This window comes from Chiroxiphia lanceolata, chromosome 3 (genome assembly GCF_009829145.1).
Source record: "Chiroxiphia lanceolata isolate bChiLan1 chromosome 3, bChiLan1.pri, whole genome shotgun sequence".
Classification (NCBI taxonomy): domain Eukaryota; kingdom Metazoa; phylum Chordata; class Aves; order Passeriformes; family Pipridae; genus Chiroxiphia; species Chiroxiphia lanceolata.
In genome coordinates, this window is record NC_045639.1 from 111,411,741 (window position 1) to 111,430,526 (window position 18,786).

Sequence of the window (18,786 nt, forward strand, 5' to 3'; positions counted from 1 at the left end):
CCGTGAAGGGGAACATTCTGTCTGGCCCCAAATATCTGAGAAAAATCCTTTTGATTTTTCTGAAGATCAATCAAGAAATTCATAGCGACACACTGTAATTCAAAAGGAAACTAAAATGATTGGATTGATTCATTGGAGTTGTTAACTTGTTAAGTAATTAGCATGTCAAAGCTACAAGAATGCAATGAATGCAATTGCAAATTGCCAGTAATTGAGAACTGAACCTGGGAGAGATATTTTCATAACCCACTCAAACATGCTGCGTTAGTACCTGATTATGCTTAGGTGTGGGGTTTTTGGCAACTAAGCAGTTAAATAATTCCCAGGTAAAATCATAGCCCCAAATACCATTTACTGCAGCTGCACCAAGTTTTTCCTTCTTTTCATCACAACGATGAAAAACATTGCCTGTGTTGTATAAAACTTGTAATACCCTGCTCTTACGGAATGAGCTGGATGGAAGCATTGGGAGATGGATATGCTTTGTGCCTTGATCCTTCTTGGTAACTTAGCGGCCTGCTGGAGAACTGCATGATAGAATTACATTCTGGATGCTTGGCCTCTGATTCACCCCCTCGGGACAAATCTTTGCTGGAAGTGAAGCTTGGATCAGGCCCCTGAAAGCTGATAGTGCGTCAGTTCACCTACAATAGGCCTTATGTGGAGATGTCGCTTTTCCTTTTCTGAAGCTGTTCTCTTTTTTTATTAATGGGATGACGTGCTCATATTCATTTATATATCTCATAAAACCTCAAACTATAATGACTTGGCTTATGAGGAGTTCATAATTCAGTGTCTAATGTTCTTGTGTGTAACTCAAAGCCTCTGCTACTTCTGACTTGTGAGAAAATGATAGCCCAAACTAAGCAACTTATTCTTTACAGTAAAATGAGAGTGTACTAATTATTTATCAGTATCTTACCCTTAATTTGGCCAAAGAAAGAGCTGATTTCATAATACAAAGCAGAGCTGTGTAGGCAGTAAAAACCATTACAGTCAAAGAGGTTCCACCCAGATGTAAGTGATAGGTCAGTTTTATAGGACAGAAAAGCAGTAAATGCATGAATAGATTCCTAGAGTAGTGCATATATATATATATATATTCCCTCCTACTCATTGATTTCTACAATGTTTATCCTAAATTCAGCTTTCAGAATCTCTTTTTTTTTTTTTTTAAAAAAAAGCATTATATGAACAAGGACTCTGTCTTGTTTGGTCTCTTCTAGGGATTCCATAGGGAGATTTTTGAAAGTTAGCATTTTTTGAGGTGGGCTGAGTTATTCTCTCTATGGATACCTAAAAGCACAGCTGGAACACCAGATGTGTGGTATTCAGTCTACAGCTTCTGTAGCTTCTGAGCATCCCATATCAAGTCTTGGGACAAGGAATGAGAGCAAGGTGATGCCTTATGGGTGAAAATGGATGGGGAAGGGTCTTCCAGGGGCACCATTGTCCAGAATCACCTTGAACCAGGTGTGATCTGACCCTTCCCTGCAGTATTTTATATCTGGGTCAGGATGAAACTGCTTCAGGACATCTTAGCTCCTTTTCTCTGTATTGCACAGTTTCCATTCTGCTTTGCTGAGCCTCAGCACAATAATCTTTGTCTGCAAACTAATCATAACACACCACTGAACCCAGACAGTAATTAGGAGGGAAGGATTTAAATGTTTTGACACGATGAGTCTCTACTGAAATTGCTACATTTAGAGTTTAACTTTCACAAGTGCAAGGCACACACAACTTCTGAAGTGGGAGATGGTACGTGCATAGAAATCAGGCACTAAAGCCACAGATTTCTTTTACTTAATAATTACAGGAGAATTTGTCTGACCATTATGTGTTTATCTCATTGCCCTGGGTTCTCTTTATTACCCGTGGAAAAAGTTAGACACTTCTAGGGCACAATTTTTCATTCCAAAATAGACATCTAAATAGGTCACATGCATTACATCTTGTAAGTGCCAGTATCTTGAAAGTTGATTTTATTTCAACATTTTAATTTAGCATTAGCAGCATTAACTCCTTTACTATGCTCACAGCTGGCAGTGTTTTCCCTTCCAGAGCCAATATATATGCTCTGTGATATAAATTGTTCAAAGCACTTGCCTATATCAAAACAGTGTTTTCAATGAGGCTGGAGCTACAGGTAACTTCAGTCAACGTGACCCACTTCCCATTATTTCCAAGGAAACCTCATTAAAGGGATATTACATCATCATGGGGCGCTAAAGCAAAACAATTTTTCAGCAACCCCCGAAGTCTTATAATCGTAGAGTTGATAATACATTATTTAGGGATGCATTTTAGAGATATGGTGACTACACTTAAGTTTTTGGCAGACTTTTATAACTGTAATGCATAATTACAATGCAATGATTCTTTCTGCCACATGTAAGTACACTTAGCCCATGCCCTTGGAAGCTTGCCTGTAGGCCTAAGAGTAATCATACTATATATGTTTGGTAATTAATGTGCCTAGTCCAAAAATTACATGTAGAAATTTGAAATCAAAGGAGTAATAACACTTAATTCTCTTACAGTTAACCTTCCAGTTATTTGAATGAGTGCTAATTAGATCTAAAAACCATAAGCACACTTTTACAGTAATTATAATGTTGATTATGTTGTAATTATGGTTGCAACAGCATAATGAGATTTACTTGTTAACCATTTCAGTCCTTCACGGAGCGCACACAAAGCAGCTGTTTGGGGAAATTCCCATAGAGCTTATCCAAAGGGCCATGGAGGTCATGGCTGTGACTGCTCTGGACCTGTATTAAATGCCTAGAGGTCATGGAGGGAACTAGAGATTATCACAAAAGCACACAGCTAAGAGCAGTTTCAGGAAAGGCAAGTGTTTGATCATGTCAAAACCATCCCCCAAAGGCCTCTCTGTGTCAGAAGGGGAAGGTAAAACTGCTCATGTCCGGCAGCTCGAGCTGCCAACAGCCTGTGAGCTGGTCCCAAAACAGAATCAAGGGGCAGCAGTGCAGGAAGGGGCTTCCCGAGGGCAGGAGGACATGAAGTCCCTCCAGGCAGTGATGGGGATGAGGAAGAGGTCCCACTACCCCCTTTGCCTCTGCCCATTGTCCCCTCCCATGCCAGCACTCCCTTCCTCCATGCCTTTTGGCTGTGTCAGGCCTTTCTATCCTGTGCCACCTCATGCTTAGGGTTGCTGTGTGGTGACCTCTGAGTCACACAAGGAATGCAGGGTGAAGGAAGGGAGTAGAGATGACAATATGTCAGCAGCATGAGGCCTTTGGAACTGTTCTTCCATGCTCCACCCCAGTTAATCATCGCTCTCCTGTCCCCCCTCTACAACCAGCATCCCAAGGGACATGCTGAGAAATAGTTATGGGACCCAAACATTCCCATTCCTCTGCTCCTGTACTCCATCAACAGTGCTGGCACCACAGGTGCTTCTCTCACCTGAGTATTGAGTTTCGGCCTCTGTGCCCCTTTGTACCACACACGTGGGGGGTTTTGCTGAAGCAAAACTCTGCTTTTCTGCACAGCCCTTGTACCGATGCCAAGGCCAATGTATGGGCTCTTTTTTTCCTTACCATTCTTAGCAATAACAATATTAAGATTTCGAACAGCTCGGAGCAGGACAAACACCCCTCAGAAAAGCAGGAAAAATCATCACTGCTGCTTAAAGCAACAAAACCAGGCTTGCTGCAGAACTTCCTTCTTCCCTGTCCCTGGTGCTCCCAGCTGTAGAATAAAGGGAGGGAACGACAGAAATGCTGAAAACGGGGAAGACCAGAATTGTTTGCTCTGAGACTGATCCTGCCATAGGTACCAGAAGCTTGCCTCCTCCCCTGTGGGTTAACTCCACCCTCTTTTTTTATGCTCTGGGCAATTTTGTCTCCTCCCCTGTGAGTTAACCCCACCCTCTTTTTTTATGCTCTGGGCTATTTTGGGCAGGCAGCAAGGAGTGCAGCTCTGACAGATGAGGATACTGTACCAGAGCACAGCAGCACTTGTTGCTCTGAAGAACTACACAACTGTAACAGGGACTGCTTCTCTGCTGCCTGCCTTTTAAAAATTATTATTAATTTATTAACCTGCAAACTTGTTTTCTCCACTGCTTTTGAGCTTTATCATAATTACAAATGATATTTTAAGAGCTTTGTGAGAACAGTTTGGAAGGGAAACTCACCCGCTGTGCAGTTGAAACCTCCTTTTACCACTTAATAGAGGGAGATCAGCTGGTGGCCTTGGGGGTGAAAAATGACAGACTCGGTTGCTGCTAATGGGGAAGGAAAGGACCCTGAAATCGAGCTCTTTGTGAAGGTAAGTTGTGCTGTGAACTGGACACTGGTGTGACTCTCGGATCAGCTCGGCTTCTACTGAATAATCAAACTTTAATTTTCTGGCACTGAGCTGAAGTGGTGCTTTGACAGCCTGTTATCTCTTGCACACACGCTCACACTGCTTTCTTCTTCGTGACATTAGAATTAGGTAATATTGTGAAGGGAAAGTCAGAGTTCCTGTGTTTTATTGTTAATTCTCTCCTCATGAGTTTGTTCTGTTATTCTTAGCCTGCTGCCTGCAATTATTGTGTCCTAACTTTAGACTTGAGGCTGTAGACTTCAGGTTTTCCACTATGAATCCTGCCTGCTTTCTCCATTTTTGGGAAGAGCTGAGGAATACCATGATTTGGTACCTCAGCAGACACTGTAAGGTCTCAAATGCTGATGGACCATAAAACAATAAGGATTGAGATAAGGTGTCCGTTTTCTGATTATTTCTTGCAATACTTTCTTTTTCTAAAGCAGTAAAAACTGAATCAGTTTTTACTTTTGGTTTCCTCAGCCTTAAGCTCATTCTGATTTTATAAAAGGGTAACTGAGAACAGAAAGTGATTTAATGAATATATAGAAAAATGAGCACACCTGTTACATGGTAAGGTTTCAGAATGTTTCAAGTGGGGTATGACTGTTGCTCTTTGGCTATGAAAATCTTACCGTTCAAATCAGTGGCACAGTTCAAACCCATGACACATACAACCTTATTAATAGCAAACTTTGTGCAAACTCTGTCCCAGTGAAGGGCTCAGATTTTTGGTGTTCAGAGTATGTTTTAAAGCCTCTACACACATTGAAGCTGAAATCCACTATGCCCATGTAAAATCATAAAATCGTAGAATCATAGAATGGCTGGGTTGGAAGGGACCTTAAAGACCGTCTCCTTCCAAGTCCCTGCCATGATCAGGGACACCTTCCACTAGACCACGTTGCTCAAAGCCTCGTCTAGCTGGTCTGGAACAGTAGCAGGTGTTTGGTCTCTTCAAGCCTAAACCACCCCTATAAATCAATAGGATTAATATGTGGAAGTTACCTCAGACCCTTTGCAAACAGTACTGAATGATTAGGAAAGCAAATTCCAACCCCTCCCTTCTGTCAAGTTGAGGGTATATAATTGCTTTTTACTCCCTGATGGATGTTTTGGGCTGTAAGTTGAAATGTCAGCCACATCCATGATGTGTATACACGGCTTCTTCACACATCTTTCAAAACCAGTCAGTTCAGGTGCAGCTGTTCTGACCGAGCCAGCAGTGAGGTCTTTTTCCCTAGCAAACAGATTTTACAAGAATTTCTGGTTCATAAATGCCCAGCAGATCCTTCGTGCAGAGCTTAATGTATTAAAATGGACCTCCACGGGTCCATACAGCCAGACACCTCACCTCTGGTGTCTAGAAACAAGTTATTTCTGCCACAATGAGTTTAATGCAGACATTTATGGGCTAAAAAATAGGTTGGAGGGGTTGTTTGGCACTCTTATGTCATCACAAGTGTCAAACCTTTAGCTACTGATTTGTCTTAGTGCCCACACTATTTTACTGAGGCTGATATGGATCTTTGTGATATGTGGTTCCTTGACTGCATCAGCTGTTAAAGTGAAGGTCATTGCCCAGATTCATTGTGTGAAGTTCTGGATCCATAAGATACTGGAAAAAATGAGCACTGCATTAAACTGAGCTATGCCATCACCTGAAGATTTATAACTCCAGAAAGGACATTTTTAGTAATGTGACTTCCTGCATAATGCATATTACAGAATTGCATAGAGACTCTCACATAAAATTCATAATTTGCAGAGCTGGAGCAGAAGAATTAATGGATATCTTCCTGGAGACTTTCCATTTAAAGTGAAAAATTGCAATTCTTGATGTTTTGGAAAGGTGCCACTAATTTAATTAGAAGTTTAGAAGGTTGTATAGTAATGTATGTAAGCAGAGTATTAAATTATACAGCTCAGAAGTTGTAAAACAAAAAAGAGAACAACATCCAAAGGAGAGATGAGTGGAAAGCTGAAAAACAGGAGCATGTAAGAGAATCATGAACAGGTGACAACATTTCTGGAGCATGAATTTGAAAAGAATAGGATATTATTAAGGGGAAATAAACAGGAAGGCTGATCCAGGAGAGAATCTGCAAAGGAGAAGGCACTTCTTCTGTCTGTCTTAAGCCTGGAAAGAAGAACAGAAAAGTGCAACTTCTGGACGAGTATGAGATACTGGGACAAATGGCAAATCTAATATACTAGACCAGACTTGAGGCGAGTTTTAATAGCAGAGGATGTTTGGAGCAATGAGAAATTCATCATTTGATTTTTGTGGAATTAATACTTAAGGGAAGGAATTCTGTGCTGCATCCTTGGATGAATGCACAGCCAGAAAACACAGAGTTCAGTGAGAAAATGTAGGGCAGTAGATGTGGCATGGAGGAAACTGTCTTCCACAAGCACAAATAAACCAGAAAGGGAAAAACAGCCAAAGAGTCTCTAATAAAAACAGTTTCTGTCTCAGGTTAAAAAAAGAAAGGTGTTACACAATTGCTCTATTTCCCTTTTTTATTTAGCAACCAGGATCACAGGAGCCTCAGAGAGACAAGCAGAGAGCTGGTTGTAAACAAAAGAGCTGTGCTGTAACCTAATGCAGGTTGGCTCAGGATGTCCTGAGCCCGCAGACAGGCTGGGCACCACCAGGACACAACTGAGCTGCCGTGGCAGAGACAGGTTAAGTGGTTATCACACCTGTTTGTTACCATCCCCTTTGATTTCACTCTTTTTCTAACAGTACCCTAACCTGGATCTGTGAGATTTTTTTTTTTTTTGTGAACAAGTGTTTGTTCTTGCGAGATGCCTGGTTGAGAGGCAACCACCCTAAATCTGGGGCAGGACAGGAGATGGATGGTGAGAGCGGGCAGAGCTGAGGAGCAGTGAGGTCTGCCACTACCTTGATCACATGGGAAGTTCATGTAAGTAGGGTTTTACTGAACACTGAAACTCTACAGCAGCAATTCCCTCTCTAAACTTGCTTGACAGGGAATTGGAAGAGGCTGCCAGAGAAAAAAGCTTGATACGCAGCAACAGCGCGAGACGCTGGCGGCAGCGACGCTGGGGAAGTGAACATCAGGAGGTTGTGCTTGCTCTGTGCTTAACCCAGCTTCTTGTAACTCAGGTTAATTTTAATTCTTTGTGTGCTGGAGAAGCAAAGTGCTTCTGCATAAATGACATCCCAATGGAAGGTATATTTAGGTGTTCTTGGCGATCTGACACCTGTATATGTGAACGTAATGACTAAACTGAAATTGTGCTCTTTTTGCACGCAGTAACAAAATTAAAATCCATAGGGGAGGACAACAGAACTTTTGTGGCTTCTTTCTGTTTGCAGTGGAAATAGGTGCTTGGATGTACGTTCCTTGCCCTTCAGGATTAGAGTAGTGCCTAATATTTAGAAAGTTACTTTGAAAGGAGATATGTTGTACACGTGTAAAACAAAACATAATGCAAAGAAAACTGTCTATTTGCATTGCTCAGAATGAGTGCAGTCTAGAAAGCAAAAAAACCACACAAATGGGCCTAAGTGCTTCTCATTTTAAAAGTCTTCCTACTTTAGAAACACTCTATAACAAGATATATCTTAGTCCATATTTCTGATAATGAAAAGATGGTGGTATCATCATGGTAGTAAGAGGATGTGTGGTGAGCTGGCAGGCAGCTACTTCTAGAACAAGTCATTGTGGTATCAATGGATTAATATTATGGATATATTCATCAGTATCCTGGGCTGCATCAAAAGCAGTGTGAGCTGCTGGTTGAGGGAGGGTGTTCTGCCCCTCTGCTGTGCTCTTACAATACCCCCACCTGGAGTGCTGCATCCAGCTCTGGGGTCCTTAGCATAAGAAAGACCTGGTTCTGTTGGAATGAGAGTCCAGAAGTGGCCACTAAGTTAACCATAGGGCTGGAGCACTTCTGCTATGGAGACAGGCTGAGAGTTGGGGTTGTTGAGCCTGGTGAAGGGAAGGCTCTGGGGAGACCTTAGAGCCCCTTCCAGAGCTTTAAGAGGCTCCAAGGGAGCTGAAGAGGGCCTTTTGACTAGGGCATATGGTGATATGACAATGGGGAATGGATTTAAATAGAAAGAGGGCAGATTTAGATTTGACAAAATGCTTTACTGTGAGGGTGGTGAGGCCCTGGCATAGGTTGCCCAGAGAAGTTGTGACTGCCCCATCTCTGGAAATGTTCAAGGCCACTTTGGATAGGGCTTAGAGTTGCCTGGTCTGATGGAAAATGTCCCTGCCTGTGGCAGGAGGTTGGAATGCGATGATCTGTAAACACATTCCTGTCTGCCAGCTGAAGACATGAAGTTCTAAATGCATTGAACGCTCTCATCCTTTCCCTCCAATTTGGAGCTGAGCACTGTGTGTGACCAGGCACAGTGCTGGGGTGTTTGCAGCATCCCAGGGATATGGTATCAGCCAAGGGAGGGTTCAAGGACTGTCAGCATCCCAGTATTTGCTGGGCCCCTTGCAGTCATTCCGTTACAGGATGATCACAAAGAAAAGAGGTTAGTCCTGGAATGGTCCTGATCTCCTGGAGCAGCAAACACACATACAAGGAACCTGTGAGCCCTTTGTGATCCAGCATTTAATTTTGGGGATTTTCAGGGGCCTGTTAGGATTGTGTTTAAAAGCGATGGCAAGATTTAGCACCAAACTTCCTCTCCCTGAATGAATGGGTCAGTCAGAGAACCAGGCTGTCAGGACAGAGCAGTCATCCTGCTCATTTAGTGTGCTCCAACAAAATACCAGGAGCCACTGCTCTTGGGAAGATGTTGCTGCCCCTCTTTTGGACAGAATTATCCCAGAAATTATCTCAGGGAGGTGCAAGATTTTTTTTTGAATTCTGGGATTTTTTTTGGTGCATTTTCTGTTCTCTTTTTTCTTTTTTTAAAGTTTCTTCTGCCAAAAGGTGATTTGAAACTAGCCTTAGTTTGGAATTTGGTGAACTGCTGCCACATAGTCTTAGAGGAATATATAATGTTACTCCTGGTGCAAACAGTTGTTCCCCACTGTTAAAGCTTTTGTGGTTTTAATGTAAGAGAGTCCCTCTGATAAGAAATCTGATTTCAGTTTCAGAATTTCAGGGTTATCAAATCCAATACTGCCTTTACAAAATGGGAGAGATAAGTTGATAGTAACCTTTCAACCCATTATAACAATACAGGCTCTGTAATGTATTTGATTCATAGACTGCACTCAAGAAGTTTTTTGGTGATAAGTAGGAATCAGCATCAGATCTGTAGGGTGCAAGTTCATTTCTATTTCTTAAAAAGTATGGGTTTTTCCTGGGTATTATGAGCTCAGCTTTTGGCTTCCATACAAAATCATTCCTATGTTTAGTAAAACTTTCTAGATAAAGAGGAAATAACAAAGATTAAAAAAACACAAGGAATAATAATGATACTGAGACATCTGGTTCAGCCTGCCTGGTGCTCCAAGACTGACAATAACATTTTTTTGCATCCTTGGTTATGAGGTTGGCCAAACCTTTCACATTTTGAGGGAGCCACAGCCACCCTACAAAGCAGGCACACACAGTGTGTGCAGTCTCTGATACTTCCAGCTGTCGCCCTGGAAGTGGCATGAGCACAGGGCTTATTAGGGATCTTGAATTTTTATCCATTTGAAGCTGTCAAGCAGACAATGGGCAACACAGTTCATGTCTCTTCCAAACTTTTTTTCCTTGAGGCAGTGCATGATCAGCAGCCTGAGTCTTCTCCTCCAGTGTACTGGCCTTGTGCCTTGGTATTAAGGTTACAAAATTTGCAAGATTTAACGGTAGTCTGACACCAGGGAGGAAAATAATTTTACTAAGTTTGTTTAAACATCAATAAATGTGTTTCATAAGTTCCATGCGAGGGACTCAGGTATTTCAGTGTAACCCTGACTCTGCTTAGATCTTGTCAAATCAAGAGTGCCTGGAGTGACAAATCAATAGCAACTCCACTACCAACCCAGTTAAATCAGGGAAATGCTGCCTGGACTGATAGTTTCTTCTCTTATCTTTTTATTAAGCATTTTCAATAAAATAATTAAAAACAGGGGGAAAACATGCTTCTTGGCAAGATTTAATTTTGCTTTAAGCTTATGTTGTTAAAAGAAAACAATTCAATAAACTACTAAAAGCTGCCTAGCAAAAGTTTAAAAATTAAACGCTGCTTGTTTTTCTTTGTGATGAAGAAAAACAATACTTTAAAGAAGCTTTAGCCCAAATTATACAGCCCAGCGTCTGTATGTCTGTGTGTCTGTTTTCTCTCTGAGTGTTTGCAGATTTTGTTTTGCGTCAGGACAAGTGCTTCGTTGGTGGGAATATTAGAGACGGGCAGTAAATAGTTCAAGCAGGCCAAGTTTATAAAATGACTTTGCAGGGATATGTTCACTATCCCTGCCACCTTGAACCTAGTTTGGAATGCTTTTGGGATTACTTGGGAAACTGGATCTCAAGTTAAGAAGGGATTTTCAGCTGTGTCTCCTTCTGCCTAAGTTCATGATCTAATCATTATTTTATGGCTCAAGGTGAATCACACTCTGATCTGCCATGGTTTGCTTTTTTTTTCCTCATATAAATGTCTGTGACGATTTGCTCTTCATTAAGCTTAATGGCACCAATATATATGTTAATTGTGATCAAAACATCTGATTAAAATGAAACATATTCAAATGCTTTGTTGAATATGCGTAACTTTACTTCTTTTTATGTGCCTTTGTAAATTGGATCCATTTGAATGCACAAGACTTCAGAAGCCTTCAGTTTGGGTCATATCCCATGGCCACAAAAATGAGTCAGTTTTGTACTGCTGAGTTCAGTGGCAGCAGAGTTAGGTCAGCTTAAGTGTATTTGAGATCTTGTTTAAAGTCCACTTACTAACTCCTTCCTTTATTCCAGCTTTTCTGAGCCTCATAGTCAAATTGGGTAAATACTGTTTTAATTTTACTGCAAAGAACTGATGATATTCCTAATTATTATTGCTTGTACTGAGAAATAGCCGTTGGTGTGCTTTGGGTGCTCTATGTTTAGCTGCAGGTTGCTCTTTTTCCATCTCTGGCAGCACACGGCTCATCAGGCTCACAGGTGGTTGTGTCGTGGTTCAGCGATGACAGTGAAGCTCCAGTAAGTGTCCTCAGGGAACTTTTATTGGCAATACATGGCTCTGCTGAGGCTATTCCAGAGCAGCAAATGTCACCGAGATCATTTGACATAACATCCCAAAAATACACAGGGATCCTTTCCAGAAGAGCCAGCAGTAAGTACGTCTGCCTGTGCTCCAGAGTTTAACGTTATCATCAGGTCACCTGGTTATGTCAAATAGAGTTTGATGAAAGGCTGTATAAGATTGCTTAGGAGAACATATTGATCATCACAGCAACAATATCACTTAGTTCTTGTGTGGCACATAACTCTTCAAAATATGGCAGCAAAATAATCCCAGCGGTGCAGCAAAGAGGTAACTTAAACACTATTTTATTAGTAGTAGTTCTGTTTTTTCAGCTAAGATCTCTGGTAAATTTTTCAAATTGCCCCTTTTTAATGTTAGGCAGATATTAAAGGGCTGTGAGTTTGTGTGTTAGTTTTGTACATGAATAGGTTTCAATGATACTTTTTTCGGCAAAGGCTGACTCAAAGTCAGGGAGAATCATTTGGAATAAGCAAGAGTTTAGTTTTGTGCTGAATTCCACCTATAGATCTTAGGTGAATTAGGCAATCCGAGCAGGTACCTAAAGTGCTCTAGTAGGGACCTTTGAAAATAGCTTGAAGTGATTGTTTGATACAGTAAAATTTATCATGGACACAGTCCAAAACAGATCCGTATTTCCTTTCCTTCCTTGTCCTTGCTCTCTCCATTTGTTTGCACTTCTTCTGTTTTGCTGACATGCAGTAATATCATCTGGGATGGAGCAGTGATATATATGTACATATGGAGCCATGAGTTAAAAAGTCCCTTGTTTTTGTAGGTCTGAGGAGTTTAATCGGCATCATGTATTCCTGGCATGATTCTTATATTAAACTTAAAACTTGGAAATTATTACAGGGGAACAAAAGTAATTCAAACTGTATCCAGCTGCGTTTTGCAGTTTCAAAGCCAGCAATTTTATCTAATAATACCTAAGGGTACAACTTTCTCTAATGGATTACATTTACAACATGTCATTCCTGTTTGTTATGCAACTTGATTGCAAGTTCACACATAAATGTAGAATAATGAGTCCGTTGGATGTTTTCTTTGACTCTGTAAAATTACATGATTCTTTTTTAATGATTGTGATTCTGTCTTTCTCAAGAATAATTTCATAACAGCTTTTAGGATGTTTATGATTTTATCCTTCTATATGTATCCTTTTTTAATGATGGTGAAGTTAATCTTCTGTGACATAAGACAGATTCCTTTTCTATTCAGTGACTCTGATGCACCACAGAAATTTCATGGCTACAGTGTCAGAAGAGGAGATGGGCTCAGAAAAGAGACTGGGACAAAAAGCACCTTAGATACAGTTCTGTAATGCACCATAGGAAAGCTTTGCCATGTTAAAAAGGCCCCAGTGTTGTCAAAATCCAAGTCAACGTTTTTTTGACTTTCCATTCTGCAAACAAATCAGCATTTCAGCACTTTATCTTAATAGAAACAACAGCAGAGCTCCCACCAGCTGTAAACGCTGATTCTTATTATTTTTTCTAGTCAAACTATGAAAAGGTCCCACTGTGCAATTTTTTCAACATGTAAGCTTAGTAATATTATCAGGTTTCTACCCAAATGTCTTGGCAGGCTTTTATTACTTTTGGGTATTTTCTGCTTCCTTCAGTGATCCAAGGCAAGGTATTCAGGCTCTCCTCACCTTGATAAAATGCTGATACCAGTCCTTCTCCTGCAGATGTGGACACGTAGTGGGATCAGGGAACATTCTTCACTCTTATCCCAGAGCAGGTTCAGCATCCTGAACACCACTTAAAACAGAAGAGAAATACATGATGCGATCAGGTCTCCAGTATAGAACTGTCTTCTGACAAAGTGTATTGGAAATCTCAATTTCCTGGGCAATAAAAGAAATCAAGCAGAGGAACTGGATGTTTGTCTGCTCTTAGGTACAGGCTGTTGGGTGCTTTATTAAGTGTCTGGACAGGAGCTCATTCTAGTTCAGAGTTTGTGCAGATGTGTGTGTATCTTCTGTAGGATCAACTTATCTGCTTTTTCTGCTTGTTCTCCACATGCATTCAGACTCATAAATTTTATACCAGTCTGCTAATCCCCATGGTTTCTGTGTTGGTCCCCAGGGTAACCTGGTTCAAGTACCTCCTCAGAAGTATTGTATATCTGGAGCCCAGGTGCTTCTCCAACTTTTTTCCCCATGTCCCTGATAGCCAAAATGTATTAAAATAGCTCCTTTATGTGTATTATTGGCAACTGTGTAAAACTGAGATAATGCACTAATTGAAACTTATTTCAGGAGGGTTGTTTTGTAATAACTTACTAATGCATCTGTAGGACAGTAGGATCTGAAGCTATCCTGATATAGATGCTCTGGCATAAGGGACATTGTATTAGGTGTGAAGTTGCTCAGAGAGTGACAGTTGGCTCTTCTAAATCCTAATTCTTGATAAACTAATTATGTGTGCAGAGCGGGATGACAGAAGGCCATGGCATTCACCTGTATGTGCTTACTCAAAAATGTAAGTAAAATGTTCAAAGCCTAATATTCAGTGCTGCAGTCCGAAATTCCAATACCAATAGAAAAGGAACTGCTAGGATTAAACAGGAAACCTTGGGCCACAGGGGCTGGGGAAAAACCACCATCTAAAAGACCACACAAGATCCATTGTCCTGATCTCCCCCAGCAGGATGTAGAGAGACTTTGCATGATGCTATCAGATATCCCATTGTTTTTTCCCTCCCTGTGTAAATCCTTCTTTCAGGTGAAGCTGATCATCCTTCCCCAATGTAACCCTGCTTACTGGAAATACCCAAACTTTTTCCCCCGGAATGTAAATACTGTATCCGAGAAATGTAAAATCATTTTTCCCCTTATGTCACTTCTGTTACTGGAAATGCTAATATGTTGTGGAATCCCCTGTTTGGAATAGTCCTGCCTCCTCATTGGCATGGAAGCCCCTGAGACCCTTAAATAGCACTCACGTGTTCAATAAATGATTCCAGATTTTGCCCCCATAGCTGGCATTGTGATATCTTTATTGGACCGTTACAATTCAAGACCAAAGCTGGTTATCATTAAATTCTTTAAATTCTATAAAACTTGGAAAGATTATATATGGAAATAGTATTTTTTATCCTTCCTTACGTAAGTCAGGCTGCAAAAAAGCCATTTCTTGACTATTTTTGTTGTTTCTCTTGCGTTTCACAGAATCATAGAATGGTTTGGGTTGAAAGGGAACTTAAAGACCATCTCATTCCAACCCCCTGCCATGGGCAAGGACACCTTCCACTAGACCAGTTTACTCAAAGCCCCATCCAGCCTGGCCTTGAACGCTTCCAGGGATGGAGCATCTACAACTTCTCTGACCAAATATTTTGTTTCCTTTGGACCAAAAAAATTATCATGGCTCAGTTCACCATTCACCAATATTTCAGGTGTTAAAACCTATTAATGATTCTCTAAATGGGGTTTATGCACAGAGGAAGTTTGCTTGATTTAGGTATGGCTTTAGTTTCCCAATCTCTTGACCATGAAGATGCCAAAGAAGATATAAATTTTTCTAACTTCTGCTGCTAGTAAAGTGTAATGCTCTACTGCTTGGAAAAGAGCTCATCACCTCCAATGAGTGTTCTGCTGCAAGCTAGCAGTGGAGTTCAGAGTATGATGAACTAATCCATGTGTGCTCAATCTCAAAAACCATTTGACAGCTAAGCTCAGGAACTGTCCGTAATTCAGAAAAGATAGTTTAGCATCCATTTTAAAGGTTCAGCAGCTGTGCCTTTGTTGTGAGTGTGGATTTTTTTAATACTTGTTAGTAAAACACAGGGTGATAACAGAAGATCTCTACTCTTCTTAGATGCTCATAGCTCATAAGCGTTCTTACATCCCGGTTCTGCAAAGGAGGCTGTGCAGGCTGCTCCACGCTTTGCCAGCCACCTCTGAACGTGATTCTCTTTGCAAAACCCAGTCCCTGAGATGAAAAAATACAGATGCCTGTTTATAGCAAATAGCAACTCTGAAATATTGCACAGTCATGATCAACACTTAAGAGGTGCAGAAGCTCAGAAGCAGGGGCCTTGTGCAAGGAAATCCAGCAAGAATTTCACTCCAGTCCTGTGCTCTGCCCTTTAGCCATAGCTCTTGTGTCTTTTGGATTTGTACAGCACTTGGCATGACTGATTCAGTGTTCATGTGCCACACCTGCTTAGTAATTCACAGTAAATATTCCAATAATAAACACATAAATCAGACTAGTCACAGCTATGCATTTTTACTTTTTTATTTTACCATTGTTCTTAGTAGGGAGGGGTCAAGGTTTAGATTATCTTTTGGCTGGTCATTTTAAACACACTCAGAGCTAATGTGTGTTACAATATTGGAAAAGATGTAGAGAAGAATAATTTTAAGGAGTAAAAATACTTAAGGTTGCCCTCCTTAAGGCAGTCCTTCTCATTTACGTAAAAGAGCAAACATCACTTGACCACAATATTAAATGTATCTATAGGGGGCTTTTTAATGTAGTGTGTGACAACTATAACAAGACATGGAATCATAGAATGGTTTGGGTTGGAAGGAACCTTAAAGATCATCTAGTTCTAAGACCCCTGCTGTGGCAGGGACATGTTCTTTTAGACCACCTCGAGGTCAAATGTAGCCAAGGTAGGACTAAACTTAGTAGTAATTCTAAAAGTGATTAACTGTTGGAACAAACCACCAAAGAAGTCATGCCCTTTCTGTCTCTGATTCAAATCAAGACTAGATAATGCTGTAACGAACACACACAGTTAAGGACAGTAAAGGAATAAGCAAGCCACAAAATCTACAAAACAGGAAGGGATTGTGATGGAGGAGATCTTGGCAAACCAGAACAGGGTTTGGTTCAAGCACAGAGGGAGGCTTTGATTTCTGTGTCTCTGAAAGACAGCACAAATTTGGTTGAGGTCAGTCATATATAAATGATGCTAAGAGGCTGCTTACATGTCCTGGGTGTGATAATGAGATGTGATAAATTCAGGTGGCAGTTAAATATGTTATTGCTTATCTTTTATGCTTATCATGTCTGGCTTTGCAAGGACCAGACTTTGGAAGGGCCTCCAAAGGCTGAGCAAATGAGTGCTGTGTCAGTACAGGTCAGACCTTGAAGATGAGATGAAGGAAGAGCTAAACTGGGAGATATGAGAGCCAAATTCCTTTTCTGTCTGTGTCTAAGTCATACCATGTCCCTATGCCTTGGCTTCATTCCCTATGAAACATTTGCATCAATATTCATTTTCATATCTGTGAAGCCCAGTAGCTTATCCAGCTAAAATTGCATCTGTTCTTTTCTCTTTACATAGACTGTAAAAACTACTCAAGTGTTGTGGTTTAACTCCTCACAAAATATGGAATTAATTTTCAGATTGGGCAGGTGCTTCTCTGTATGAATTGCCAAGCTTGTCCTCCCTATAATATTTTAACACCCAAATAAACATCCTGCACAGAGCTGTCATTTTGTGTGCTGGTGCAAGTCTATACCTGTGTATTGTCCAAAACAAGTGGAAATCAGAGAAACTGGCCCCGATGGATCATCGCTATTGTTGCTGGTGTTTTTCTAGATTGTGATTCAATTTGTGTGTGTCAACAGGCACTTTGTGTAACTGCTTTCCTTTTGCTTTTAGCTGCTGAATGGGCAACTTCAAACAGATACGAGTGCATATCATGGGAGGAAATTATTTTCTTTCACTGCCCTGTGTTTTGTGATGAGCCATTGCTGCTGATTCAGTGTGTGACTGGAGACCTGTTTTGTTTGTTTATTTTATTCATAGTATTTTTTAAAAAGCTGTTCCTGGATGAAGAGGGGTTGAATCATGGAATAGTCTTGCAGGTTCTAGGTTCTCTCAGAATGGCAATTTTAGGTTTTTTTCTGTGCTCGGTTCTTTTAAGTGTTCAGGACGTGCCAAGAGGATTCAATGCACCAAAGTCCTTAATTGTTAAGCTTATTTTCAGTCTTCAGTTAGCATTTGGATCATTTGAATTCTCTTTTCATCTCTGTTAGCTCACTCATGCAGTTTGACAAGGAATTCTATTTTGCCTTGAATTACTGAGTTGCTCTTTCTCGTTCTGACATGCTCTAATTTTGGATATTTGGTTTTATTTTCTCTTTCAAGTCAATATCTCTGAGTCCCCCTGTTGAGCTCTAGATCCAGTCCTGGAGCTGTGTCTTGTTTGAGGTTCAAAAATGGTCTCTTGTTTTCTCTGCATTAAGCATTAAGTGCTCACCCTGCTCAGAGATGGAGCCACAAGGAGCTTCTCAGAGTGCATGAATGTAATCTTTTGGGGTTAGAACATCTCCAATTACATATTTTTCTAAAACACCCCATAAGTCTTATTTCTCACTATTCAGGCTGTAATAAAGGAAGGAAGACTTGTTTCAGATTTGGGAATATCCTCCTGCCCATCCTGGTGCCCTGAAACCATCAGACCTATGATATGTATCTGCAGGAACACCTTTTTCTCCTACTGGGCTGAGCACAATCTCTGCCCAATGGCCTCGTGATTCAATTTTTATCTCAAAGGAGATAATTCAACAAGAATAATACTAATAATGTTAAAAATGCTGACTGAAGACAGCTACTCATGTCCAACCTTGGAGAGCCAGGAAAGAATGTGACCAGGATGGGAACTTAGGGGAGGTGCAGTCCCACTGCCCTGACAAAGAGACAAACCTTGAAACACTGATTTTCTTTTCCAGGGGAAGGAAGTGCCTCTCTCCCCTGACCTTGGCCACCGCTCCCAGCCCCATCTGCACGTGGCAGCACCTTGCTGCAGCTCCCATGGGCAAAAGAGCTTATTATAATTAACCTCTGGACATCTCTTCCACTCTGGGCACCAAGGATTACTGATTTTTTAATTTATTAAAAAAGTTATTTTAATGTTTATTTAACATTTATCTAAAGCCGTATTCAAGGTCTTTGAGACTGGGTGCACTAAGTAGTAATACCAGTTGTGCCATGCTTTCAGAAAGAGGGATTTTGTACTAACAGATACTTAGCTTATCAGTGGAAGTGTTAAATTATAGGACTTCTCTGTATTTTTTATTTTTGAAGAACCACCTGTGTACTTGACATTTCACAGTAATAGAAAAAAATCCCTCCATTTTAGAGAGAATTGTAAGTAAAGATGAAAAAATAGCTAATTCTTCAGAGCCTATTCAGGTACTTGAGGAAATTGAACCTAACTGTACACAAATGTATAAAAAATGTTCAGAAATTTCTTTGCCAAATTCTAATGTCTCAATTACCTCATT

General features: G+C 40.7%; 1 protein-coding gene across 2 annotated transcripts in view; it reads left to right on the forward strand.

Moving 5' to 3' along the window:
* The window catches only part of CLIC5 (chloride intracellular channel 5), a 76,428-nt gene that overhangs the window by 14,179 nt on the left and 43,463 nt on the right, over positions 1 to 18,786 (forward strand). Inside the window, exon 1 of one of the 2 annotated variants that reach the window (XM_032682695.1) lies at positions 3,940 to 4,299. The exons of the other annotated variant lie outside the window; for it this stretch is intronic. Coding sequence (XP_032538586.1) covers positions 4,237 to 4,299 — 63 coding nt within the window. The 5' untranslated portion in view covers positions 3,940 to 4,236. Of the gene's footprint in view, positions 1 to 3,939; positions 4,300 to 18,786 lie in introns of those variants that run through there. 2 annotated transcript variants of the gene reach the window in all.